This window comes from Macrobrachium nipponense, chromosome 42, assembly GCF_015104395.2.
Source record: "Macrobrachium nipponense isolate FS-2020 chromosome 42, ASM1510439v2, whole genome shotgun sequence".
In the NCBI taxonomy this organism is placed as follows: Eukaryota; Metazoa; Arthropoda; class Malacostraca; order Decapoda; family Palaemonidae; genus Macrobrachium; species Macrobrachium nipponense.
In genome coordinates, this window is record NC_061103.1 from 11,605,645 (window position 1) to 11,633,489 (window position 27,845).

The window sequence follows — 27,845 nt, forward strand, 5'->3', positions numbered from 1 at the left end:
TGCAAAGAGATAGCGAAAGCTACGAGACATTTCTCAAGAACAGACGGGCATCTCGTCGTACCCAAGAAAGAGTCCTAGGTTTTCTTCAGTTTGCTTCAATACCAGATCTTTTATTGAAAGCCTGACTGAAGGACATCAATTGGGTATGGCGGAGAAGTGCCAATGGCAGACTCAGAGACAAAATCTCCTTGATTCCGCTGATACTAAGGAAAAGACTTCGTCCATGGACGACAGTCAAGAGTCTTTCCAAATCAGTACCGCTCCAATTTCCCCCGCCGTCTCTAGTAGTTCACACGGACGCGCCTCTGAGCGGATGGGGAGGCTATTCTCAGTACAAGAAGGTTCAAGGAACATGGTCGACAGTATTCCGCCAGTTCCATATCAACATCTTAGAATCAATGGCCATTTTCCTGACCCTGAAACGACTAGCTCTGGCCAGGAATATTCATATCAGACTAGTCCTGGACAGTGCAGTGATAGTTCACTGCCTAAACAGAGGAGGTTCCAAGTCGAGCCACATAAATCATGTGATGATAGCAATCTTCTCGTTGGCAATGAGACGACATTGGCACCTGTCAGCTACTCACCTGGCAGGAGTACGGAATGTCATTGCGGATTCACTGTCCAGGATAGCTCCGCTGGAATAAGAGTGGTCCTTATACACAAAGTCATTCAATTGGATTTGCCTAGAAATACCGGGCCTTCAGGTAGACTTGTTCGCCACGGAGTCCAACCACAAACTTCCATGTTATGTGGCTCCCAATTTGGATCCTCTAGCTCACGCCACAGATGCGATGTCCATAGACTGGAACAATTGTCAGAAGATTTACCTATTTCCGCCAATAAACCTTTTGATGAAAGTTCTACACAAACTCAGATCTTTCAAAGGGCGGATAGCAATTGGTTTCCTCTTTTACTAGAGTTGAAACTCCGTCCCAGACGGATCCCCAACCCAAAACTGACTCAAATAGTACAAACTCGGACTGTGTCAGCTTCCTCAAGAATTCTGAATGCCCTTTATGGACTTCATGAAGTTTACGGCACAGAAACGTGCTAATATTGATCCACTAAACATTATTCGTGGAGTCAGACAAAAGAAAATCGACACTCCGGCAGTATGATTCAGCAGTGAGGAAGTTAGCCATCTTTCTAAAAGAATCAGATGTTCAGACAATGACCACGAATCTGGCAGTTTCATTTTTTAGAACTAGTACGACTAAATCTGCCTTAAGGAAAATATTTCAGTATGACTTTAATATTGATTTAACAGATTCGTACTTTTCGTCTATCCCTAGAGCATGTGCTCATCTGAGACCAGTAAACCGGCCTCATACAGTCTCCTGGTTTTTAAATGACGTACTCAAGTTAGCTTCAGATACTGATAATGAATCATGCTCATATATACAGGGGGTCCTCGAGTTACGACGTAGATCCGTTCTTACGATGCATCGTAAACACGATTTTCAGCGTAAGTCGGAACCCATTGAAAAATACCACATGATTTAATGTAAATACCTATCAATAACAACGAGAGAACAATTCCTTACCTTTATTAGTTTGATTGGCTTGCACACTGGAGAGGAAGCTGCGGTGCTGGAGAGACTGGGGGAGGTTAGTGAAGAGAAAAAGCCAAACCTCCAGAAGTTGCTGAGATGCTGAGGCAGATGATTTCTTGAGGTGAGGCAGAACATACTAGTACTGGAGATGCTGAGGCAGGTGATTCTTGAGGTGAGGCAGAACATACTAGTGGAGATTTGGGGCAGTGAGTCTTTAGGTGAGGCAGAACATACTAGTGGAGATGTTGGGGCAGGTGAGTCTTTAGTGAGGCAGAACCTACAGAAGGTGCTGGAGATACTGGGGCAGGTGAGTCTGGGTTAGCAGAACATTCAGAAGGTGCTGGATTAGCAGAGGCAGCTGAGGTAGAGGTACAGGATCTCCTGCAGCCTCTCTACCTTCTTAAAATACTGCTCCAGGTTAGTCTGAACAGAGAGCGACCTCTTTTCATCCAAGATCTCCTTGTAACACTGCATCAAATCCATGACGCCTCTGGAAAACCTAGTGAACCTGTCCAAGTTGGGATCCGAGCCTCAAAAGTTGACAACGCTTGCTGCAACCTCTGCAAAACCTCTTATCAAGTCCTGCCTTGTGAAAGCCTTAGGCTCTGGGGTGGGTGCTTCTTCTTCTTCCTCTATTATCTGCTTCTCCAGTTGTATCAGGTCCTCAGCAGATAACTCCTCGCCATGAGACTCCAGCAGCTCTGTAACATCATCAACCTCCATCTCCAAATTGATTTCCTTACTCAGGGCAACAACAAAGTTCTTGACAACTAGCTGAACTGTGTCCTCAAACCCATGGAAATCATTCACAAATTGAGGACAAATTTTCTTCCAGACACCATTCATGTTTGTTTGCTTAACCTCCTCCCAGGAATTAGCAATGTTCTTTACAGCATCAAGGATGTTGGTAGGATTTCCAAAAGTCCTTCAGAGTCAAGTCCTTCTTGGTTTCAGTTGCCTGTAAAGCCATAGCAATTGTCCTTCGTAGGTAGTAGGCCTTGAACGAAGCAATCACTCCTTGGTCCATAGGCTGTAAAAGGGCCGTGGTATTAGGTGGAAGGTAAACCACCTTGACATTAGGGTTGAAGTCTCCCAGCTGGGCAGGGTGTCCAGGGGCATTGTCCAGCACTAGCAACACCTTAAAGGGGATACCCTTGGAGGCGCAATACCGCTCCACACTTGGAACAAAATGGTTTACGAACCAGTCCTCAAACACTGCAAGTGTCACCCATGCCTTCTTGTTGGACTTCCAAATTACTGGTAGTTGACCCTTCCAAATGCCCTTGAGTGCCCTTGGATTTTCAGCCTGATACACCAACAAGGGCTTCAGTTTGAAGTCGCCAGCAGCATTACCCCCAAGAAGTAAAGTTAGCCTCTCCTTGCTGGCTTTATGACCGGGTGCTGACTTCTCCTCCTTGGGCGATGTAAGTGCGGTTAGGCATACGTTTCCAAAACAAACCTGTCTCGTCTACGTTAAACACTTGCTGAGCAGAATAACCCCCCTCCTTAATTATCTCAGACAACGCTTTAGGAAATTCACTCGCTGCTTTCTCATCCCCACTAGCAGCTTCACCTTGCAATTTAAGGTTATGGTAATTGGCCCGAGCCTTAAATCGCATAAAACCAACCCCTACTAGCCACAAACTCTTCACTTTCACTTCCCTCCCCCTTTTCTTTTTTCAACGCTTCAAACAATCTTTTCGCCTTCTCCTGAATCACCATAAGGCTGACTGGGATACGCCGTTGATTTTGGTCTTCCAACCAAAGCACCAATAACCTTTCCATTTCAATTATTAGACCACTACGCTGCTTAGTTATCACTGTCGCTTTCATAGGAGCAGATCCTTTCACATGTTCAACGATGCGCTCTTTATCTTTGATAATGGTAGCAACGGTCGAACGGCTAAGGCCAAGCGAGCGGCCAATGTTTGTTGGCGTTTCTCCCTTCTCGGATCGCTTTATAATGTCCACTTTAATTTCCATGGTGATGGCCTTTCTTTTCTTCGATGCACTACCATCAGAAGAGTCCGCCTTGCGCTTGGGAGCCATAACAAAGAGCAAAAAGTTACAAAAACGATACAACACGAGGGAGAGAGAGGCAGTGTAAACAACCAAAATGGCGTATGGGCGAGGACTGCGCGTAGCGAAGTGACGCCGTCCTCTCCCCCACAAAGCGTATTCTTCCGCCGTGCGCCTGGAACTAGTTCGCGTTTGTTTACGTTGCTTACGACGCTAAACCGCGTAAGACGGAACGACGCAAAATATTATTTTTTATATTTTTATGGGGGCGCGTTCGTAACCACGAAACATCGTAAGTCGAGACCAGCGTAACCCGAGGACTTACTGTAACCCTTCTCAGGAAAACATTATTTTTACTGAGACTGGCCTCAGGTGCCAGAATATCTGAACTGTTGGCTCTCTCTAGAGAACCTAATCATATTGATTTCCTCCCGTCAGGAGAAGTTCTGCTTTCTCCGGATCTGAAATTCGTAGCAAAGAATGAAGACCCTCAGAACAGGTGGTCTGCGTGGAAGATTGTCCCTCTTCCACAGGACCCATCATCATGTCCAGTTATTACATTGAAATCTTACCTTGACAGAACTTCTAATAAGTCTTCAGGTCCTCTTTTTATTAGAGAGAATGGTGGAACCATTTCCTTGAAGGCCATCAGACAACAAATTCTTTATTTTATTAAACAAGCTAATCCGGATTCAGTTCCTCAGGTTCATGATATCCGAGCAGTGGCTACCTCAGTTAACTATTTTCATCATATGAACTTGATGATCTCAAAAAGTATACGGGTTGGAAGTCTCCGACAGCATTTAAACGCCACTATCTAAAGTCCCTAGAGGCCCTTAAATATTCTGCAGTGGCTGCAGGGAACATTGTCTCTCCTGATACAGCCTAATTATGTATTTTGTAATGTTGTATATTGTTAATTATCATTGATTTTGCCTTTAATTACCATTTGGTACTCTCTCTCACCTACCTGCCTTGCTTGTATTCCCTTCCTTTTTGCCTTTTTGTCACGGACTGGATTGCTTATTAACCCACTCCTGCGCTTGTACATAAATTCATTATTTCACGTGTTATTGTATTCATTACCTGTGCTGATTTTCCTGTTGATGGTATGAACTTGGTCATATATGGTTATATGTTATTTGCTTTATATATTTTGTATCCCCTAACTTGGATCATTAAAACAATAATTGTAAGAAAAATTTAATTTTTTCCTTTGATATAAAAATTTTTTGTTTTACTCTATTTACCAAGCTTGTATGGCCAATTCTCTGTTACTATTTCACTGGGCGACACAGGTCAATCCCAGAAAAGGGATTTTGACAAAGGAAAAATCTATTTCTGGGTGAAGACCTGTGTCGCCCAGTGAACCCATCCCTCTTTTTTTTCATTTCCCCATCCATTAGCTGGCCCAAGCTTGGGTGCGTATTCAGGAATGACGTTTCCTGGCAGAGGTAGCAGTGGCGAGTGGAAGGTGGTCGTTGTAACGGCACCTCTCTGGTGGGGGATTTTGAGAGAGGAGAAAGATATTGGGTAAAGTATCTGTGATAAGTGGTGTCCACTCGCCCCTGTTGCTATACCGACACCCTTTGGCGGTGATCGATCCAGAGGTAATAACTCTGGCATTCCATTGGCTTTTTTCTCTGGTATATTTAGCATTTACTTATACCTAGAAATGAGTGCTATAGGTACATTTCACTGGGCGACACAGGTCTTCACCCAGAAATAGATTTTTCCTTTGTCAAAATCCCTTTTGACAGATTCGTACTTCTCGTCTATCCTTTGAGCATGTGCTCGTCTGAGACCAGTGGACCGTCCCCACACGGTCTCCTGGTTTTTAAATGATGTACTCAAGTTGGCTTCAGATACTGATAATGAATCATGCTCCATATATAACCCTTCTCAGGAAAAACATTATTTTTAATGAGTCTGGCCTCAGGCGCCAGAATATCTGAACTGTTGGTCTCTAGAGAACCAAATCCTATTGAATTCCTCCCGTCAGGTGAAGTTCTGCTTTCCCCAGATCGGAAATTCCTAGCAAAGAATGAAGACCCACAAAACAGGTGGTCTCCTTGGAAGATTATACCTCTCACACAGGACCCAATATTGTGTCCTATCGTCACATTAAAATCTTATCTGGGCAGAACTTCTGAAAAGTCTTCAGGTCCTCTTTTTATTAGAGAAAAAGGCAGAACCATTTCCTTGAAAGGAATCAGACAACAAATTCTTTATTTCATTAAACAAGCCAATCTGGATTCAGTCCCTCATGTCCATGATATCTGGGCAGTGGCTACCTCAGTTAATTATTTTCATAATATGAACTTCGAGGATCTTGAAAAATATACGGGTTGGAAATCCCTGACAGTATTTAAACGCCACTATCTGAAGAATTTAGAGGCCCTTAAGTATTCGGCAGTGGCTGCAGGGAGTATTGTCTCCCCTGATACGGCCTAGTTTTGTAACTCTATTTCCTATTCTTTTATTTTGCTATTAATTTTCATACATTCAACTTCCCTGTCAGATATATACTTAGCTATAGACTCCGTCGTCCCCGACAGAAATTCAAATTTCGCGGCACTCGCTACAGGTAGGTCAGGTGATCTACCGCCCTGCCCTGGGTGGCAGGACTAGGAACCATTCCCGTTTTCTATCAGATTTTCTCTGTCGCCGGTGGTGTCAACATTGTTGTTACTACCTCCTGACTGGAATTCTTTTTTCAACGCTTTTGATCTTCTTTCGACCGATTTTTGGTGACGTACTTGGATCGTTGTTTGGCATTCGCTATTGTGGAATTGTTTTTGGACTTGGCTTTGGATTTTTCTTTAAAATGTCTGACTCAAGTGTTGGTTTGAGAGTGTGTGTGAATGAAGGCGGCAAGGTGAGAATGCCGAAGGCTTCGGTAGATCCTCACACTGTATGCCGACGTTGTAGAGTTGTTGAGTGTTCTTTGGCTAACACATGTAATGAGTGTGAAAGGTTGAGTGCTGAAGAATGGAAGAGACTAACTTCTTACTTGAAGAAATTAGAGAGAGATAGAGAGAGGAAAGCGGCTTATAAAAGCCTAAGTAGATCTAGATCTAACGAACCCTTATCTAGTTCTGTAGCTTCTGCTCATTATGATTCTCAATCTTTATCAGGCCGATCACAGGTTGCTAATCCTACTGATTCGGCTTCTGAAATTGCAGACCTCAAGGCTTCCCTTCAAAGAATGCAAGAGAAAATGGCGGCTTTAGAAGGTAAGCAAAGTGAAGGTGATATTTCCAGTGATGTAAGTGTCCCCAGTGTAGTGGAGGGGGCGTCTGGTCGGCTCTGCGACGCTCCCAGGCCTAGACCTCTTCCAAGCTCCCTGGCCCAAAGGATAAGGAAAGTCGAAAGCCGTACGGAGGTTGTGGAGAATCCCCACCGATCAGGCGTCCCTTCGGCAGGATCTGTAACTTCTCAGACTGCCAGGGATCGCTACAGAAAAAGCGTCCTACGTGAGTGCTTTTCTTCATCGGGATCTCCCTCACCGAAACGAGGGTGGAAGGATACGAATCTTTCCTGACCTTTAAAGAGGAACTGGAAAGAGCCTGCTTTGAACTCTAGCCCCGAACGCTTTTCTGAAGAAGAAGCACCTTCGGTCATCAAGAGAGCTAGACAGGAGTTAACTCCCTTTGCTGCAAGGGAACCTCAAGCATCTTCCAGATCTCCCTCTCCTGCTTTTGAAAGAAGAAAGGGAGTCTTCTACCAAGAAGATATTGCTAAACCTACAAGAGCAGCTAGCTTCTTTGGTAGGAGTCCCTTCCAAGGAGCCTCCTCGTAGAAAGGACGATAAGCTGCCTGTTAAAAGATCAAGACACCGATCTCCTGCCAGGTGCAACGAGCCTTCCAGGGAAGTTGTCGCACAGGCGGCCATCCCTGGGGGGAACGAAGCACTTGACAGGCGAGAGGTAGAAGAGGAAGAAGCGCCTGCCAGGCGCCAGACAACACCTGAGAGGGAGGATGATGACAACAGGGAAGTTCGCACAGGAAGGGATGAGCTAGCCAGGCACAAAGCGCCTGATTATATCCTAGATCACTCCAGGCGTCAAACGCCAACCAGGCGCCAGGCGCCAACTAGGAACGAAGCTCCAAACAAGTGTGAGGCGCCAGCCAGGCGCCTGCTATGCGCGAGGAGCCTGATAGGCGTCAGGCGCCAGGCACCAATTAGTCAAGATTCGCCAATTGGCAGACATAGGGAGACAATATCTCTTAGTCCCTCACCTGTAAGAAGTTCTTCATCTACGGAAAGAAGAAAGTCAAAGGAAGAGACATGTGAAAGAAGGGAGCATTCTCCTTCTGACCCTCTCGACCTAGAGGAAGTGTCGGAAGATGAGGTTATTAATAAAGAAGGACTTTCGAACTATAAAGTTCTTACTTCTCTCCTTCTGGAAGAATATGGAGATTCTTTGACTCCAGCTGCTCCTCCTTCTCCGCACGCTCTTATTTTCGAGCGCTAAATCTCTGAAGTCTTCGTCCTTCCTTAAGATGAGACCGGCCATATCGATGAAAAGGGCCCTTCAGTCTAGATTCTTGGATTAAATCTAAAAAGGAACTGGGGAGGACGGTTTTTTGTATGCCTCCGGCCAAACTGATGGGCAGGAGAGGCATACGGTATGAGACTGGAGAAAACATGGGATTGTCTCTGCCTACTTCGGCTGAATCGGACTTCTCGAGTCTCGTAGACTCCTCGAGAAGGCACGCTTTGAACTCGGCCCGAGCGACATGGGGCCTTTCTGAAATGGACCACCTCCTCAGGGGGCTTTTCCACGTCTTGGAGGTTTTCAATTTCCTGGATTGTTCCCTTGGGGTTTTGGCCAAAAAGACCCATGAAGCGGAAGGTCTAAACCCAGAAGCTTTGCATAGCATCCTAACGTGCATTGACAAAGCGGTTCAGGATGGTTCGGCAGAGGTCTCCTCCCTCTTTGGTGTGGGGATGTTAAAGAAGAGAGCTGTTTATAGTGCTTTCCTCACTAAGGCAGTCTCTCCCTCGCAGAGAGCCGCCTTGCTTTTCGCTCCGCTATCAGAGCATTTGTTCCCTTCTCAGTTAGTGAAGGACATTTCACATTCGCTAACTGAGAAGGCAACTCAGGATCTCCTCAGGCAATCATCGAGGAAGAATAGGCCTGTGGGCATTGAAGATAAGAAAGGGGCTCGTCCATCACAGCAGCCCTTTCGAGGAGGCCCTCCTGCTAGAACAATCTCCAAAAGGAAGACTACAGAAAAAAGAGGAAGAGCTTCCTTCCGACCCTTTAAAAAGGGTAAATGAGAAAGTGATCCTCCAAACACCAGTAGGTGCCAGGCTACAAGAATTTGCGGAAGCCTGGGCAAGGATAGGAGCCGACTCATGGTCCATGTCAGTCATCAAGAAGGGATACTACATCCCCTTCAAGGACAGCCCTCCCCTGACATCAACACCGAGGGAACTGTCCGCCAGATACAAGGACCCTGTACTGATGGATACTCTTCGTCAAATGGTGGAACAGATGTGGGACAAAAGGGCAATCGAACTAGTACTGGACCACAACTCCCCGGGGTTTTACAATCGCCTTTTTCTAGTCACGAAGGCTTCTGGGGGATGGAGACCAGTACTAGATGTAAGTGCGCTGAACAGATTTGTAGAGAAACAGAAGTTCAGTATGGAAACGTCTGCTTCAGTTCTTGCAGCCCTTCGTCAAGGAGACTGGATGGTGTCTCTCGATCTTCAAGACGCCTATTTCCATGTCCCGATTCATCATTCGTCGAGGAAGTACCTTCGTTTCATGATGGAGGGAAGGATCTTTCAGTTCAGGGCCCTGTGTTTCGGCCTGTCCACGGCTCCTCAAGTCTTCACAAGTATAATGAAGAATGTGGCAAAATATCTACACCTGATGGGAATAAACATCTCCCTATACCTAGACGACTGGCTCATCAGGGCCAGATCGCAGAGGCAGTGTTTGGAGGACCTTTCAACGACACTAGACCTGACAAGGTCGTTAGGATTAATCGTGAACCTCGAGAAATCTCAGATGATCCCCAGCCAGAACATGGTTTATCTGGGGATTCGGATGGATTCTCGGGGTTTTCGAGTGTTTCCTTCTCAAGAGAGAGTATCGAAAGGTTGCGCTACAGTCTCCAGCTTCTTAGGGAAGGACCGCAGTTCAGCGAGGGAATGGTTGAGCCTTCTGGGGACCCTTTCCTCGCTGGAACAGTTCTTTCCTCTAGGAAGACTTCATCTCCGTCCTCTACAGTTTCTTCCTGAAAAGGATTCGGAACTGGAAGACAGGACAGCTCACCGATACATTTCTGATTCCTCTAGAGGTGAAAAATCACTTAAGGTGGTGGTTACCCCCTCTAGAGGAAAACAGAGGTGTGTCCCTGGAAATTCGGAACCCGAACCTAATTTTATATTCAGACGCGTCGGAGATGGGATGGGGTGCAACCTTAGGATCAAGAGAAGTGTCAGGCACCTGGTCGGAAGAGCAGGCACCATGGCACATAAACTGCAAGGAGCTCTTAGCCATTCATCTTGCTCTAAAGGGCTTCGAGCAGATAGTCAGAGACGGTGTAGTCCAGATAAACTCCGACAACACCACCGCTCTGGCTTATGTAAGGAAACAAGGCGGGACTCACTCGCTCTTTCTCTACGAACTGACAAGAGACCTTCTAGTATGGGCGCATCAAAGAAACATCACCCTACTGACAAGGTTTGTCCAAGGAGAGAGGAATGTGAGAGCGGACAGGCTGAGCAGGAGGTTCCAGGTCCTTCCCACAGAATGGACCCTCCACTCAGAAGTGTGTCAGATCCTTTGGTCACTTTGGGGGAGGCCTCAAATAGACCTGTTTGCCACATTCCTTTTGCTCTCTGGCAGACGACCCCAGAGCTTTTGCAGTAGACGCCTTTCTCCTAGACTGGTCCGGACTGGATGTTTACGCCTTTCCCCCATTCAAGATCCTGGGGGAAGTGATCAGAAAGTTCGTGGCCTCGAAGGGGACAAGGATGACTCTGATAGCCCCATTCTGGCCAGCCCGAGATTGTTTCACAGAGGTAATGGAGTGGACGGTGGACTTCCCAAGATCTCTTCCAAACAGGACAGATCTGCTCAAACAGCCCCACTTCGAGAGGTACCATCAAAACCTCCCCGCTCCTGCTCTGACTGCCTTTCGACTATCGAAAGACTCGTCAGAGCGAGAGGTTTTTCTCGCAAGGCGGCAAGCGCAATCGCTAGAGCCCGCAGATCATCTACAATGCGAGTATATCAATCGAAGTGGGAGGTGTTCAGAAGTTGGTGTAGGTCGAAGAAGCTGTCCTCCTCCAATACCTCTGTGACTGAAATTGCAGATTTTCTTCTTTTCCTGAAGGAGAAATCGCATCTTTCTGTACCAACCATCAAAGGATACAGAAGTATGCTCTCGGCCGTTTTCAGGAACAGAGGCCTAGATTTGGCTAACAATAAAGATCTGCACGATCTCATTCGTTCATTTGAAACATCGAAATCAAAAGAACCTAGAGCTCCGAGCTGGAATCTGGACGTGGTCCTAAGATTTCTGTCTTCCGAAAGATTCGAACCACCTCATCGGGCTTCCTTTCGGGACATTACGAGAAAGTGCTTATTTCTTTTGTCTCTCGCTACGGCGAAAAGAATCAGTGAGCTGAGTCTCGAGTGGGCTTCAGAGGAGAGACTGCTATCTGTTCGTTCCAGACTCTTTTTCTTGCAAAGAATGAGAATCCCTCGAAGCCCTGGCCCATGAGCTTCGAGGTAAAGGGCCTGACTAGCCTAGTAGGTAGAGAGGCAGAGAGGCAGAGAGGTCTTTTTGCCCGGTCAGAGCACTTAAATTCTATCTAGACAGAAAGAAACAGATGGGGGGTGCGCAACACGGTCTATGGTGCTCTGTTAAGGACCCCAAAAGACCGATGTCGAAGAATGCCTTGGCCTTCTTTGTGAGAAGCGTGATTACGGAGGCACATAATAACTGCCCAGACTCTTTTAATCTTTTGAGAGTGAAAGCTCACGAAGTAAGAGCAGTCGCGACGTCTATTGCTTTCCAGCGAAATATGTCGCTTAAGAATATCTTGGAAGCGACATATTGGAGGTGCAATTCGGTGTTTGCATCTCATTACTTGAAGGACGTGCGCGCAACTTACGAGAAATGTTTTTCTCTAGGTCTGTTTGTGTCAGCGGATACGGTCCAGGGTATTGGAGCAAGCGCCGATCCTTAATTTTGTGTACGTAACCCTCTTGTTGGATACGTTCTTGATTCCTGCTGGAAGAAGTGTCAGATGTCGCACAGGCAGCCGTCACTTTGGTTCAGTAAGGAACTCGAGTGGTATCTGACTATCAGAGGGGTACAAATTTTTTTTTTTTTTGTACTTTAGTGTGTGCATATTGACTGTTTAATTCGAGTTATGGGTTGTTTATGAAGAGTTTGGGGGATAACTCTTGGCAATCTTTGAACTAACACAGGTGTTAGGATTGGGTGATCGGGATCGGTTATGTGCTCCTTAAATAAGGCGTGTTGTCATATAAGCGGATTAGCACCCATTGACAAATGCCAGTCAGGCTCTGCCGAGTAAGTGGATAAGACCCCATCGACAGACCCACAAGAACTCTTGGCCACAGATCACTATCTCGCTAAGGCTCTTGAGGTGAAGCAGACTCCTAGGCAGTAGCCACGAAGTCTTCCACCTAATCAGGTAGGAACCAAGGTCTATAAATACCTACAACATATGTTGTTTACCTGTCTATTCAGTAGTTAGCTGTCTCTTACCCTCCACCAAAGGGTGTCAATCAGCTAAGTATATATCTGACAGGGAAGTTGAATGTATGAAAATGATATTGTTATGATACAATAAAGTTTCATACATACTTACCTGGCAGATATATACGATTGATGGCCCACCCAGCCTCCCCGCAGGAGACAGGTGGAAGAGAGAAAATCTGATAGAAAACGGGAATGGTTCCTAGTCCTGCCACCCAGGGCAGGGCAGTAGATCACCTGACCTACCTGTAGCGAGTGCCGCGAAATTTGAATTTCTGTCGGGGACGACGGAGTCTATAGCTAAGTATATATATCTGCCAGGTAAGTATGTATGAAACTTTATTGTATCATAACAATAAAATTTTTCTTTTGATGCTCACTCTCACCTACCTGCCTCGCTTGTAATCCCTGCCTGTCTACCTTATGTTCCGGTCTGGATTGCTCATCAACCCTCTCCTGGACATGTACATAGTTCATAATTGTTTGTTTTTTGTATTCCTTACCTGTTGTTTTTCGCAGGATAGTATGGATTTGGTCATATTTGATCCCCTTTTTTACCATTTATAACTCACTATTCTACATTGGTTATTAAAACATAATTTTAAGAAAATTTTTTATTTTTCCTTATATATCTATAAAGTTTTGTGATTTACCAAGCTTGTATGGCCAATTCTCTGATACTATTTCACCGGCCGACACAGGTCGAACCCAGAAAAGGGATTTTGACGAAGGAAAAATCTATTTCTGGGGGAAGACCTGTGTCGCCCGGTGAACCCATCCCTCTCTTCTCCTGGTCCCCCACCCTTTAGCTGGCCCAAGCTTGGGTGCGTAATTCAGGAATGTAGCTTTCGGGCAGAAGTTGTAGTAGTAGCGAGCGGAATGTAGACGTTGTAACAGCTCCTATCTAGAGAGGGGTTTTGAGAGGAGACTTCTAATTGGCAGAATATATATGGTAGTGGCTTCCTCGCGCCCTTGTCTTATACCGGCACCCTTTATGGGTGAGCGAGCTGGAGGTAGTAACTTCAGCATTCCATTTAGCTTTTTTCTCTGGTATATTTAGCATCTATTTATACCTAGAAATGTGTGTACAGGAACATTTCACCGGGCAACACAGGTCTTCCCCTAGAAATAGATTTTTCCTTCGTCAAAATCCCTTTTTTAGTAGCTGGCACAGTGTTGGGTGAGGGTGTATAAGAAGTCTTTTCTTCCTACCCTTTGTTCTCTTCACCTTGATGAAGGTTGTTGAGTCACAAGGGAAGCCCGGGGGTATTAGTTACTTAGAGTACCCACCAATGCTTTTAATGGTTGGGTGTTAGGTTTTTAATCTTTGCTCTTGGCGACTATGTTTACTTATGGTTCCCCTGTGGTAGGGGTTTAAGACTACTGCCACCGTAGGTCCTGTGTGTCGTAAAAGGCAACTAAAACGATAGCTGCTGCCTTGTAGTCTTACTTTCTTAGTAAAAGGCTAGGCCCAACGCCAACAACTGTGGAAACTGCTGCCTTGCCTTCTTACTTTTTAGTAAAAGGCTAGGCACTGCCAATAACTGTGGAAACTGCAGCCAGCCTTGCTGTCGGACTTTTTAGTCAAAGGCAAGGCCCACTGCCAATTACTGTGGTTGATGACAGCAAGGGCATGTGGTCATTAAAACCCCTTTACCAAACAATAAACCATACTTGATGTTTTAAGGAATATGAATGTAGCTAGGGCATCCCCTGTAAGAGATGGACTTCAGAATCCCCCTACTGGCGTGATAAATGGGCAAACCGCAGGGGTCACGACTGCGGCCAAAGAAGTTAGTGAAAGACTGGAAGGTAAGAGCAGGTACGTGGAATATTATTGGTACTCTAACAGGAAGACTGAGGGAGATAGTAGATGTGATGGAGAGGAGGAGGATAGATTTCTTGTGTGTGTAGGAGACTAGGTTGAAAGGGAGTGGAACTAGAGAGATAAGAAATGGATATAAGCTGTATTACAGCAGGTCACGAGAAGGAAGAAATGGAGTTGGACTTATAGTAACAACTTGAAGGAAAAAGTTTTAGAAGTAAAGAGAGTTAATGATAGGCTTTTAAAGATTCCAATAATAATAGGGGACAAAATAGTAAAGATAATATCAGCAGGCTTTTAAAGATTCCAATAATAATAGGGGACAAAATAAATATAATATCAGCAGGCTTTTAAAGATTCTAATACAGGCAGTCCCTGGTTATCGGCGGGGGAGCCGATAAGTGAAAACCGCCATTAACCGAAACTCGACGATTTATGATGCCATAATGGCGCTTATGGTGTTGGTTATCAGCGCCGTAAGGGTGCTTCTGTCGCCGATAACCAGAACTTGGCCCGTTATGGTGCCTTAAATCACCAATTTTATGGCACTAGACAAGCCCCATAAAACTGGATCGCAGATAACCGGGGACTGCCTGTAATAATAGGGGTTAAGTAGTAAATACAACATCAGCATATGCTCCTCAGATGGGGTGCCAAGAGCAATAGAAGGAATTATTTAGACAAGAGTTTGAGGCGGTCACTAGAACAGTGATAGAGGAGAAACTAATTATAGGAGATGATATGAATGGCAGGGTGGGAAAGAGAAGAGACTGGTATGAAGAGGTACAGGAAGGCGATAGGTTTGGAATTAGAAGTGAAGATGGGGTTTATATATTGGAGATGTCTTTCTTAGTTTTGAATTGGGATGTATGAATACATGGTTTCAAAAGTTGTATAAGTACTTAATAACTTATGAAAGTGGAGAAGTGCAGAGTCAGTATGGATCCATGAGAGGAAGAGGGACAGTGGATGGCGTCTTCATAGTAAGACAGCTTCAGGAAAAGAGACTTGAAGGAAACCAGGAGCTCTGTTGTGCATTTATAGACCTGGAGAAAGCATATGATAGAATCCCAAGAGAAGTGATGTTTTAGTGTTTCAGGAAGGGGAAAGTCCAGAAAAGGGATTTGACAAAGGAAAAATCTATTTCTGGGTGAGGACCTGTGTCACCCAGTGAAATGTCCTTATAGCACTCATTTATAGGTATAAATAAATGCTAAATATACCAGAGAAAAAAACCATATGGAATGCTGGGGTTACTACCCCCAGCTCGCTCACCCTCATAGGGCGTCGGTATAGCACGGGCGAGTGGAAGCCATTGCCACAGAGACTCTGCCAATTAGCTCTCTCCTCTCTCAAAATCCCTCACCAGAGAAGTGCCATTACACAGCCACCTTCCGCTTGCCACTACTACTTCTGCCAAGAATCTTCATTCCTGAATTACGCACCCAAGCTTGGGCCAGCTAAAGGGTGGGGAAAGGAAAGATAGGGATGGGTTCACTGGGCAACACAGGTCTTCACCCAGAAATAGATTTTTCCTTTGTCAAAATCCCTTTTCTGGGATTGAACTGTGTTGCCCAGTGAAATAGTAACAGAGAATTGGCCATACAAGCTTGGTAAATAGAGTAAAACAAATAATTTTTATATCAAAGGAAAAAATAAAATTTTTATTACAATCATTGTTTTAATGATCCCAGATAAGGATACAAAATACCAGGAGTAAATAACATAAAATTATATGACCAAGGTCATACCATCACCAGGAAAAGAGCACAGGTAATGAATATAAAATACATGAATGAATAAACTATGTACAAGAACAGGAGTGGGTTGATAACCACTTCGGTCCATAACAAAAAAGGCAAAAAGGGAGGGAAAACAAGAGAGGCAGGTAGGTGAGAGGGAGTACCAAAAGGTAATTAATGGCAATATCAATGATAATTAATAATATACAACATTGCAACATACATAATTAGGCTGTATCAGGGAAGACAACATTCCCTGCAGCCACTGCAGAATATTTAAGGGCCTCTAGAGCCTTTAGATAGTGGCGTTTAAATACTGTCGGAGATTTCCAACCCGTATACTTTTTGAGATCATCAAAGTTCATATGATGAAAATAATTAACTGAGGTAGCTACTGCTCGGATATCATGGACCTGAGGAACTGAATCCGGGTTAGCTTGTTTAATAAAATAAAGAATTTGTCTGATGGCCTTCAAGGAAATGGTTCCACCATTCTCCCTAACAAAAAGAGGACCTGAAGACCTATTAGAAGTCCTGTCAAGATAAGACTTTAATGTAATAACCGGACATAATGATGGGTCCTGTGGAAGGGGAACAACCTTCCACGGAGACCATCTGTTCTGAGGGTCTTGATTCTTTGCCAAGAATTTCAGATCTGGAGAAAGCAGAACTTCTCCTGACGGGAGGAAATCGACATGATTTGGTTCTCTAGAGAGAGCCGACAGTTCAGATATTCTGGCACCTGAGGCCAGGCTCAGTAAAAATAATGTTTTCCTGAGAAGGGTTATATATGAGCATGATTCAGTATCTGAAGCTAACTTGAGTACGTCATTTAAAAACCAGGAGACCGTATGAGGCCGGTTTATTGCTCTCAGATGAGCACATGCTCTAGGGATAGACGAGAAGTACAAGTCTGTTAAATCAATATTAAAGCCAAACTGAAATATCTTCCTCAAGGTGGATTTAGTCGTAGTAATGGTACTAGCAGCTAAGCCTTTTTTGAACAGAGTTCTAAAAAATGAAATTGCCAGATTCGTAGTCATTGTCTGAACATCTGATTCTTTTAGAAAGATGGCTAACTTCCTCACTGCTGAATCATACTGCCGGAGTGTCGATTCCCTTTTGTCTGATTCCACGAGCAATGTGTTTAGCGGATCAATATTAGCATCTTTCTGTGCTGCAAACTTCATGAAGTCCATAAAGTTAGTGCATTCAGAATTCTTGAGGAAGCTGACACAGTCTGAGTTTGTACCACCTGAGTCAACTTTGGGTTGGGAATCCGTCTGGGACGGAGTTTCAACTCTAGTAGAAGAGGAAACCAATTGCTCTTCGGCCAGTTGGGTGCTACCAGTGCTATCCGCCCTTTGAAAGATCTGAGTTTGTGTAGAACTTTCATCAAAAGGTTTTTTGGCGGAAATAGGTAAATCTTCTGCCAAATGTTCCAGTCTATGGACATCGCATCTGTGGTGTGAGCTAGAGGATCCAAATTGGGAGCCACATAACATGGAAGTTTGTGGTTGGACTCCGTGGCAAACAGGTCTACCTGAAGGCCCGGTACTTGTAGGCAAATCCAATTGAATGACTTTGCGTCCAAGGACCATTCCGATTCCAGCGGAGTTGTCCTGGACAGTGAATCCGCAATGACATTCCGTACTCCTGCCAGGTGAGTAGCTGACAGGTGCCAATGATGTTTCATTGCCAATGAGAAGATTGCTATCAGTACGTGGTTTATGTGGCTTGACTTGGAGCCGCCTCTGTTTTGGCAGTGAACTATCACTGCACTGTCCAAGACTAGTCTGACATGAATATTCCTGAATGTTGAGCCCGAAAGGCATGACTCTGAACGAGTAAGCCTGTCTTCCTAGTTTGAAGCCTAGGTAGGGAGAAAAGCATTTGTAAGATCAATAGAGGTGGTGACGACCCCACGGGGAAGTAAGGTCCGCACCTGCGAGACGGTTAGCATGTCCATGTCCTTCTTTGGCATGGTGAACAAACGTCCTTGAAATTTCAGGTGTCTGACTTTCTTTATTGCCTTCTTTTGAAGAAGGTCTTTGACATAGTTTAAAAGGTCTGTCGTTTGAATTTGGTGGAAACTGACTGGTGGAGGAGGCCCTTTTATCCCTCTCGACCCCAGACCTTTTGATACAATACTGTGGGCCCACGTACTGAAGGTCCAATGGTCCCGGGAGAGGTACAGTCTCCCGCCTACCTGGAGAGGTTCATTGATTGGGTGAGGTCTTAATTCCTTTGCCTCCTCTGAAACCTCTGCCTCTGGAGAGAGCTCTGGAACCAGCTCTGTGCTGGTAAGCTCCTCTTGCTCTGCTACCCCTTGTGTGCCTGTTATAGCTTTGAAACGCCCCTTGCGCATCAAACGAAGCGTTGAAGGCCGGGGACGTCATGAAAGTAGCCGAACTCAAGGACTGTTGAGTTGGCTGACTCTGTAGCAGTACAAATTGTTGTTGTTGTGGTCGTGCCTTAGAGGTCGAAGGTTGACCAAGCTGGGAGATAGGAACTGCTAGCACCACCGTCTGTGTCTGAGAGATCTGGAAAGGCTGATACTTCCTGACCCTCTTCCTACTCTTGGCTTGCGGTCTGGAGGTCTCTGACTTCCTTTTGAAGGGAAGGCCCCAGTGGACACGAAGGTTCTGGTTAGCCCTAGCCGCCTCACTGATGACGCTGTTAACCACGTCATCAGGAAAGAGGTTGGATCCCCAGATCGATGCCTTAATAAGCTTATTAGGCTCATGTCTGATGGAAGCATAGGCAAGGACATGCTTCCTGCAATTCTGCCTAGCCACCAAAAAATCATACAGGTCACACTGGAAAGTCTGCAGCAGCGACTTTGTTAGGACCCGGAATAGAGGTTCCTCAGCGTAGACACAGGCCATCATCTCTTGAAGTAGTAACCTAGGTTGATAGATCTGCTCAATCTACACTTTGCCTCAAACTCTGCCTTTACCATGGCATTCGGAATTCTGGGCAAACGTTCACTAAACTGTGTGGAGGCACACTCCGGATCGAGTTTGCCCACTGTGAACTTTTCCGAAGCGCCCAACCAGCACTCCAAGTCTCCGGGAAAGAGCAGAGAGGTAGGCTCTGTCTCTCGAAGCTGAGGCATTGGCTTCTCCTCCATTCCGGCCTGCAGAGTTAATTCCACGATCTTAGATGCACAAGGGGTTGGGATGTTATCCCCCACCACGAACATGGTGTAGCAACCTTTGTGTGGCATCAACTTAGTGTTGACGCAATTCCATTCCAAAAGGGTGCAGACCCATGCCGACTGTGCTTGATCTCTAGGATAGAGCACAGTCTCCTTTGGGACCCTGTCTACCCTGACAAACGCTTCCTCGGCTAACCGAGCGTAGCCTGGGAAGGGAAATTGGAGGTCCGCCGGGAAGAACTCGTAATCTTCCACGGGACGGGTTCCACAGCCTTCAATTGTCAGCAAGCCATCCGAAAAGGGAGCATGCAGCGCCAACCGCCATGGGTTGTTGTCCCTCGGGTGGCGGAGCTTAGATGCATCCACCGGCACAATAAAGGACTGCTGTGTGCCCCCGGGACTGAATAGTCCCGGCCAGCAAGCTCTCCTGAGTCTGAAGTCTCTGAGCCAGAGACAGGATGGACTGCCCTGATGTCTCTAAACCCGAGGCGAGCTGAGAGGACATCGATTGGAATCTTGAGTCCACAATACTGCCCATCTTCTCCATGAGAAGATTAGCAAAGGCGTCAGGGTCGAAGCTGGACTCCTCCAGTCTGGCTTTAGAACCCTTAGCTCTCGACCCCTTAGGTGGGGGAGTAGCTTTTGCCGAGGAAGCCAAAGGCTTGGGGGCCAATGACGACCGAGCGGAGTCCGCCAGAGAAGGTTTAGCTGGTCTGGCAGCCTTCGGCAGAGACTTCTTTTTCAGAGTTTTCACCTTGGGGATCACAGAACCAGACCTATCCCCAAGGATTCTGGACTTCGTAAAGCCCTGAAAGGAAGAGGAAGAAGTAGTAGATGGACTACAAGCAATAGTTTAAAAACTAAAACCACCTGCCTTACTTCCCTACCTTCTTCCTGAGAGTCGATGGTCATCGGCTTGCGATGCAGACTGATGGCTGCTACTTCCTCCGTCACCTCCTCGCACAAGCCCTTTTGGTCTTCTGTGGGGATCTGGGTCTCTAAACGGATCCTCTCGATGAAAGGGGCCGCCACTTCCTTAGCTACTGCTGCCGAAGACCTTGCATTAGGATAAAGGAGAGAACACATCTCCTCCAACAGCATGTAGGGGCATCCAGCGGCAACATTCCTCCCATAACTGCCCACCCAGACCTTAAGGTTCACCAGTGAGGAGGCCTTGAGCGCCAGAGGGGTCTGTAAGAGAAGACGAAATCAGATCCTCCAATGGCGGAACACTGACCAAAAATCAAAACATTACTGAGGTGCGGATGGTACCAACCGACTCATTAGTCACGTTCTCCACTAAAGTGTAACACACTTCACAGCCATCAGGATGCCAGACTAGGATGTCGTCAACCTGCATCGTACAGCTGGCATGAGATCGGCAGACCTCATGCCCACATGGTTGCTGGAGAACGGCTGAACATCCCAAGTCGAGACAGCGTACCATTTGTAAGTTGGAATTGATACATGAGTATCGTCAAAATAGTTCTGCCGGAGATAATTCCGGCGGTATATGTACATTTAGACTAGTTCTACCAAACTAGCTAAAGGAAATATCAACTCTTGAATAAGATTTTACTCAACATTAACGCTCTGAATGTCTCCGCCTGCTCCGGAATCCATAATCTCGTTATCGCAATAGCTATGATCGGCGGAGTTGGCCTGATACGAGCAGAACAGGGAAACAAGGTAAAACCTAAGCCTGAGTCTGAATGCACCGGAGTAGAGTAGCAATTCCAAGTCAATTGGAAACGCATTCTCTAAGCCAAGTTCCACCCCCACCGGAGTGGGGAAGCAGCGATAACACCAGAGAATACGGAAAACAGAGGGGCGGGAACAGCGGTACTAAGAACTCCGGCGTATAACATCCTGGCGAGTGTGATGGTAGACCACACCTCGCCTGAATAACACAGGCCAGGAAAATACCAACAGAGACTACATAATCTTCTAATCCTTAACCTCCTCCGACTAATCCCCCGGCAGTTCTCGATGCTCTGGCTGCTGTTCCCTGGTAGGGTTACTAGGACAGTGAGCTAACAAAGCACCGCTGGACCAAGTCCGGAATGGAAGGAAGAACCCGGAGGAGAAAGGTAAACTAGTAATCGCCTGGCAACAATGACCGGTCAGGTGATTACCACCCTCCGAGAAGCTGTGAATAGCCTACAACTAAAGGGGGCAGAAGACGGCAGGCCAACTGACACCCTAAAGGAGGTAATAGCCAAGGCTATACTTAACAAAAAGTATTGATAAGGAATTATTGGAAGTACCGACCAATAAAGGCAAGCCCATCTCCGATCCTAGCCTAACCCTCCAAAATCGGTATACCCCGATCTGGTCAGGTAGCCTAGGATGGCGCCTACTAGTTCCTCACGAAAGAGGACACTCTAGAGCCTAACCTAACCCTCCAAAATTGAATATATCGACCTGGTCAGGTAAGATAGGCCTAGCACCTACATTACGTAACAAGAGAGGAACTCTAGTAAAGGATCACCCTCCAAAACTAAAATGTTAGTCCGGTCAGATTAGCCAGGACTAGTACCAACTAGGGTAGCGAGAAGTACTCTGAACCGCCTAGCCTACCTTCCAAAACCTAGCCTAGATCTGGTCGGGTAGGCTAGGATAAGTAAAAATGACGCTCAAGGATAGGTAAATATTCATGTAGGACTTCCAAACCTCATCAAAATACAATTAGCAATATAATATTATAATATAATAAAATAAATAATATCACCTACACAACATGCATGAGCACCATGAATGAATGAGAATTTCATTACCTCCCCCCAAAAAAATGGCATACTGCCAGGCTAGCCTAGGTCACCTCAAACACAATACTCGCGCATGTTGTAGGAATGAAATTTATCATCGCACTCTCGTGAGGGAACCAAATCGCTCCTGAAGGACTGATGATAAAAGAGGGAAACCTCCTAATTAGGCTAATAAATGTAAAGGTTCAAACCGTGATACACCAACCTATTGAAACCCATCAGGAGCGAAATGGTAAAATTTCACGACAACAGTAACATATACTGTGATGAGCAAAAAGGGGTAAGAAAAATTATATACCGCAATAAAAAGTTGAGAAGACCAAGTACGTGGTCAACAATGCATTTTAAATGGCCGACTCGAGAAACGAAACGCTCGGTCCCAAGCAATCGCTTCATTATAAACAACACCATATTTGATGCATAGTCTCACAATCGCGTTCAAAGTCAACAAACTTTATACTCAAACTTGCAGGTCTGAAGACATGATGGCTTCGAAAATTCTCAAATATTATTAGCAAAAAAACAAATGTGTCAACGTTAACGAGTACTAAGAAGGAATGTAGATTCTTGGCAGAAGTAGTAGTGACGAGCGGAAGGTGGCCGTGTAACGGCTCCTCTCTGGCGAGGGATTTTGAGAGGGGAGAGAGCTGATTGGCAGAGTATCTGTGGCAGTGGCTTCCACTCGCCCCTGTGCTATACCGACGCCCTATGAGGGTGAGCGAGCTGGGGGTAGTAACCCCAGCATTCCATATGGCTTTTTCTCTGGTATATTTAGCATTTATTTATACCTAGAAATGAGTGCTATAAGGACATTTCACTGGGCGACACAGGTCAATCCCAGAAAAGTTTTTTACGTTGGTCGAGATGGTATATCAAAGAACGAGCACAAAAGTAATAACAGCAGTTGAGGAAACAGAAAACTTTGAAATTAATGTTGGACTACACCAGGGTCAGCATTAACCCCATTTTTGTTTGTGCTGGTCATGTATGTGTTAAGTGAAGAGATCAGGAATGAAGAGCTGTGGGAGTTGTTGTATGCTGGTGATCTGGATATCACTGCCAATAATGAGGAAGACCTATAGAGAGGGGTTGGAGAGTGGTAAGAGTCTTTAGAGAGGGGTGGCATAAAGGTGGATGTGAATAAAACAGAGGTTTTGTTGAGCAGTATGGAAGATAAGAGGCAGAATAGTAATGCGAGAAGGAAGAGGCTCAGTTATAAAACAGGTAGAAAAGTTTAAATACATAAGGATCTACTTTAAGCCAAGAGGGAGGATGTGAGGCTGAAGTTTGACAGTAGGATAAAAGCTACATGGGGTACATGGAGAGAGGTAGCTGGAGTAGCATGTGATAAGAAAATTACAATCAAGCTAAAAGTCAAGATCTGTAGCACAGTGATAAGACCAGTGTTCATGTATGTGTTGGAAACATGGGCTTTAGGAAGAAAAAAGGAAGTAATGCTTGAGAGAACAGAGATGAGAATGCTGAGGTGTGTTATGGGAATATCGCTGCTTGAGAGATTGGAAAATGACAAAATAAGAAAGGGCAGGCTTAGTACACATTACAGAAGTAATAAGAAAGTCACGATTGAGGTGGTATGGGGGTGTGTTGAGGATGGATGACACAGAGGGAGTGAAGAGGGCTTGGAAGGAACCTGTTAGAGGAAGATGATTGAGAGAGCAACAGATAATTAGATGATGAGATAAATGAGATAAAGTGAAGAAAGCTATGGAGAGAAGAGGTTTGGTGGAGGATGATGCATTTGATAGAAGGCAGTGGAGAATTTGCATCAGGCAACCAACCCCTTAATGTAGGGATAGTGATGGGAAAGAAGACCGTTTACTACTCTAGTATTTTCTGTGTTTTGGTACTGAGCCCTGGGCAGGGGCATTGAATTTGTGTATCCTTGCTTGCCACAGACTTTTCCTTAGCTGTAATGGATCCCAGTGTAGTAGAAGAGAATCCCTGGCTATACCACCATGTCTCTGCAAGTTAAGATGAGCACCATCCAGAGGCAGTAATTGTCTGTGCAGCTCTCTTAACAGGTAAGGAACCAACAACCATTTTAACCAAATGCTAGGAATATTTGTTCTGTTTGTGCCTCTCATATCTTATATGATTGGTAAAACTTATGTATCCATGTATCCCACCTCCTACAATGTGTGATTCAGCTCTTTTATGATGAAATATTTTATGCACTATACTTATCAAGTGAATACATAATCAGAGCCCTCCCTCCTCCCCTCACATGTTGGTTCCGTGCTACCCAGGTTGTGGCGGGCTGGTCACCTAACCAAAACAAAATGGTGCCACCGCGAAATTCAAATTCTAGCTGCCGCAGATAGTGAAACTACACCTATGTATGTAATCACTTGTTGAGCAGTATACATAAAATCTCATTTTATCATAAAAATGTCATTTTTGAATGAAGGGACTGGACTTCTACTCTTAAGTGTAGTGGTCGGTGCTAATGAGGAGTTTCAGTCTTGACCCCCTTATGAACTTCAGCCTTCCAAGCAGGCTGTGTCCCTAGTACTTTGGAGTCTTACCAGAACACCTTTTGAGCTTTTGAACCTCTGTATCAGGCTACAGACAGCGAACTTAAGGTTGAGACTATTTTCCTTTTAGCTTTTACCTTGGGGGAGTTACATGGCCTGTCATATTTTGTTCAACATTTGGAAGGGTGGGGATCTTTCTCATTCTTCTTCATTCCAGATTTTATAACAAAGATTCAGGATCTTTCTATACCTGATGAGAGATCCAAGATTTTCTCAATCTCCTCCCTCACTTTTTTAACTAAGGAATGTCACCCACAAGTCCCTAGATGCTTTCTCAGCACTCATAGAGATGAGGGACAGGCAACCAAAGGAGGAGATCTATTATGATGAGCAGGAGTATGAGTGAACCTCTCTGTTAGAATGGGGTGGTTGGTTATGATTTAGCTGGCTTTGTGCCAGCACGGTCTCTTGCTCCTAGAGCAGCCCTTGACTCAGAATAGGGAGACAAATCATCAAACAGATTCTCTAAAAGCTAAATTAAGGTCAGTTCCATTTTCTTATGCAGTAAAGTGAGTTAGTTTTTCATCCTTCTCATTCTTGAATTGTTAAAGACTGATGAAACTGAAGTTTTAGACCTCAGAGAGGTAGATGAAGCTGAAACAAATTGAAATGTGACGAATTCCACGAATATCTAAGTTGGTAAGAAAACTGTTTCTTATGATAATCATGAAACCACTCCCAGAGTGATTTGCTGATATAAACAAAACAGAACAAAAGCAAAGGTTAGGTGGACTTCTTTAAACAAAACATTGAGCAGCTTGGCCATCATGATTATTTCCAGTTGAATACAAATAACAGAACAGAATGGCTGTTCAAAATAAAAAGATAACTTAAGTACAGTGAGCAGCAATACGTACCAGTATGACATTGGGAGGCTCAAAGAAATGTTTCTTAAGCAGGTATTTAAGGCCAGAGAGACCCGCTGATAATAATACTATTGGTAAAACCACCACAAAGATAAGGATATGGTCTGAAAGAGTGAGGGTAAGATCAGTGATGGAAAGCAAGGACTGGTCAAGTTCTTTGGAGCAAAATCAGCTGGTCTCTCCAGACTGACCGACACTTACCATGACCATATCTGCAGTTAGAGGAACTTTGAGAGTCCAGATGTGTAGACAATTTACTGGATGCGTCTTTTGAAAATGGAGCTGATGCACTGAAGGGCTTTAGTTTCAAACAAATATTTTATTTTAGTTATTTTGCGATCTCAAGTTATATAAAGCTACTAAACTTAAATTCACATGTTGACATAATAGAATATGACATTCTTACACCCTCACATGAGAGGCTGAATGATGAGTCATATCTTTTACCACATTGCTGTTCAGCACGAATAAGACTGGTTTTATGAAGTTAGAGGAATTTTTGAAACCTTAATGAATATCAGAGTATGGGGCTTTGTCAAAATGAATTATATTATTAGAATATGAGTTTTTGTCATATGTCAGTTGTAACCTCCTACCATTTTTATGAATAAATGCTGATTATCTGAAGGTTATGCCTACAGGATTGCATACTCAGTTGCAGAAGACATGTAGTTAAGCCATTAATAGTGCTCAATTTTAATTCTTACAAGGTGCTAGGTTCAGTAGTAAAGTGAGTACAATAAAGGCATGCACAGTTGCTTGAATACTGTTTGTAAAAGTACTGAAATATGCCTATTGATAAAGTAAGTAAACAACAAGTAATGTATTTATGTTTTTGCAGGTATGGAGCTTCTTGTACAATTAAGCTGTTGGATGTTGGAAGCTGTTACAATCCATTCTCAGTATACAGTGATCTAGAAGTTACAGCCATTGATCTTTGTCCAGCTTTGGAGGTGGGACTGTATTAAAAGTTTTTTGTACATAAGTGACTTTCTGAGTAATTACATAGGTGGAAACCTCCTACCACAGCAAAAATTCAAATTTTGGACTGGTGTAGGTGAATAGGACCCACCAACTTTGAGATTGCCAGGTACAGTGTTCCCCCCATATTCGCGGGGGATGCGTACCAGACCCCCCCGTGAATAGTTAGAACCCGCGAATACAGTGGTACCTCGAGATACGAAATTAATCCGTTCCGAGGCGGCCTTCGTATCATGAGCTTTTCGTATCTTGGACCGCATTTTACATGTAAAATGGCTAATCCGTTCCAAGCCCTCCAAAAACACCCCAGTAAATTTCATAATAAAGCTAAATTGACCTATAAACAATGAAATACTACAACAATTTGGACCATTCAATAAGTAACCTAATATGTACTGCTAATATACCTGTAAATAAAGTGTATTAGTGTACATGGTATACAAGAAATACTGTACGTATGTAGTAAAATGTGGAAGCTTACCTTTGGAGTGAGGCTATCTTCGAAAGTGGCGACAGAGGAGGAGGACAAACGGCAGATACGTACGTACACTTAACTTTACGAAACACACAAAAATGTAAGGAAAACATACATAAACTAAACTTTACAAAACACATTAACAAAACTGTAGCACTTAACGAAAACTAAAATTAATTTTTTTTTTTCTTTTTTATTTTTAAATTTTTTTTTTTACTTTTTATACTTTACGTTTAAAATTTTTTTTTTTTATACAAAATTTCAACTTCTTCACCACTTTCAACTTTCTGTTTTTTAGTATCAATTGGTTCTTCCTTTTTGCTTACTCCTGCTAGTACTAAAGGCCTCTTTAAAAAATAACTATCCAAGGAAGATTGCTTCTGCCTAATTTTCACAATGTTCCTGAAACGACTCAGGCAAACGTCATTGAACTGCGCAAGCATACGACCTATGTACGTAAGCCTTTTTTGGGGTGTCTCTTTTCTACAAATGATTGCACTTTCTAGGTTCGACCTGTGTCTGCCAGTGAAAAGTTCCTGTAGCTCGTTTTTCTAAGTATAAATAGATCCTAAATATACCAGAGAAAAAAAGCTAGCATGGTATGCTGAGGTTACTACCCTCGCGCGAGCACCCAAAGGGTGTCGGGTATAAAGTACAAGGCGAGTGGAAGCCACTATTCACAGGTTTTCTGCCAATTAGAAGATTCCTTTCCAAAATCCCTCTCACGGTAAGAGCCGTTGCAAAGGCTAGAGCCATTGCAACGGTTACTCCTCCTTCCTCGCTCTCGCTACTACTACCCGACTCGCGCACCATCTACATTCCTGTTTTTAGCTTTGAGACAAAGTGCATGCTTTTTGCTGAACTTCCAAACGTATCTTATATTACGTGCTTAATGATTATCCCAGTTAGAATTGGTTTGGAGAGAGGCCTAACTTGCACGTGACGTCCTCTGGGGTTTAAAGAAAGGTTGATTAGTTATAGTCTAGCCCCCCCCAGCTTCTCAAGAGCGGGTTAGTGCCTATCTCTGCGTAATATTTCCATTTTGTACATGTAAAATCGTTAGGCTACTAGTAGTCTATCGCAATTATCATGGGGGAGGAGAGAGGTTTCGGTCTCCCTCTCCCGGTGTAACATGTGCATG

The 27,845-nt window shown here is 44.5% G+C and overlaps 1 protein-coding gene and 1 long non-coding RNA gene across 2 annotated transcripts in view; one reads left to right on the forward strand and one right to left on the reverse strand.

Annotated features, from left to right (window-relative positions):
* Positions 1–27,845, reverse strand: part of LOC135213409 (uncharacterized) — a 124,912-nt gene that overhangs the window by 35,659 nt on the left and 61,408 nt on the right. The window lies entirely within an intron of this gene.
* LOC135212976 (S-adenosylmethionine sensor upstream of mTORC1-like) overlaps positions 25,994–27,845 on the forward strand; it is a 22,785-nt gene continuing 20,933 nt past the window's right edge. The window contains exon 1 of the mRNA XM_064246738.1: positions 25,994–26,201. Coding sequence (XP_064102808.1) covers positions 26,037–26,201 — 165 coding nt within the window. The 5' untranslated portion in view covers positions 25,994–26,036. The remainder of the gene's footprint in view (positions 26,202–27,845) is intronic.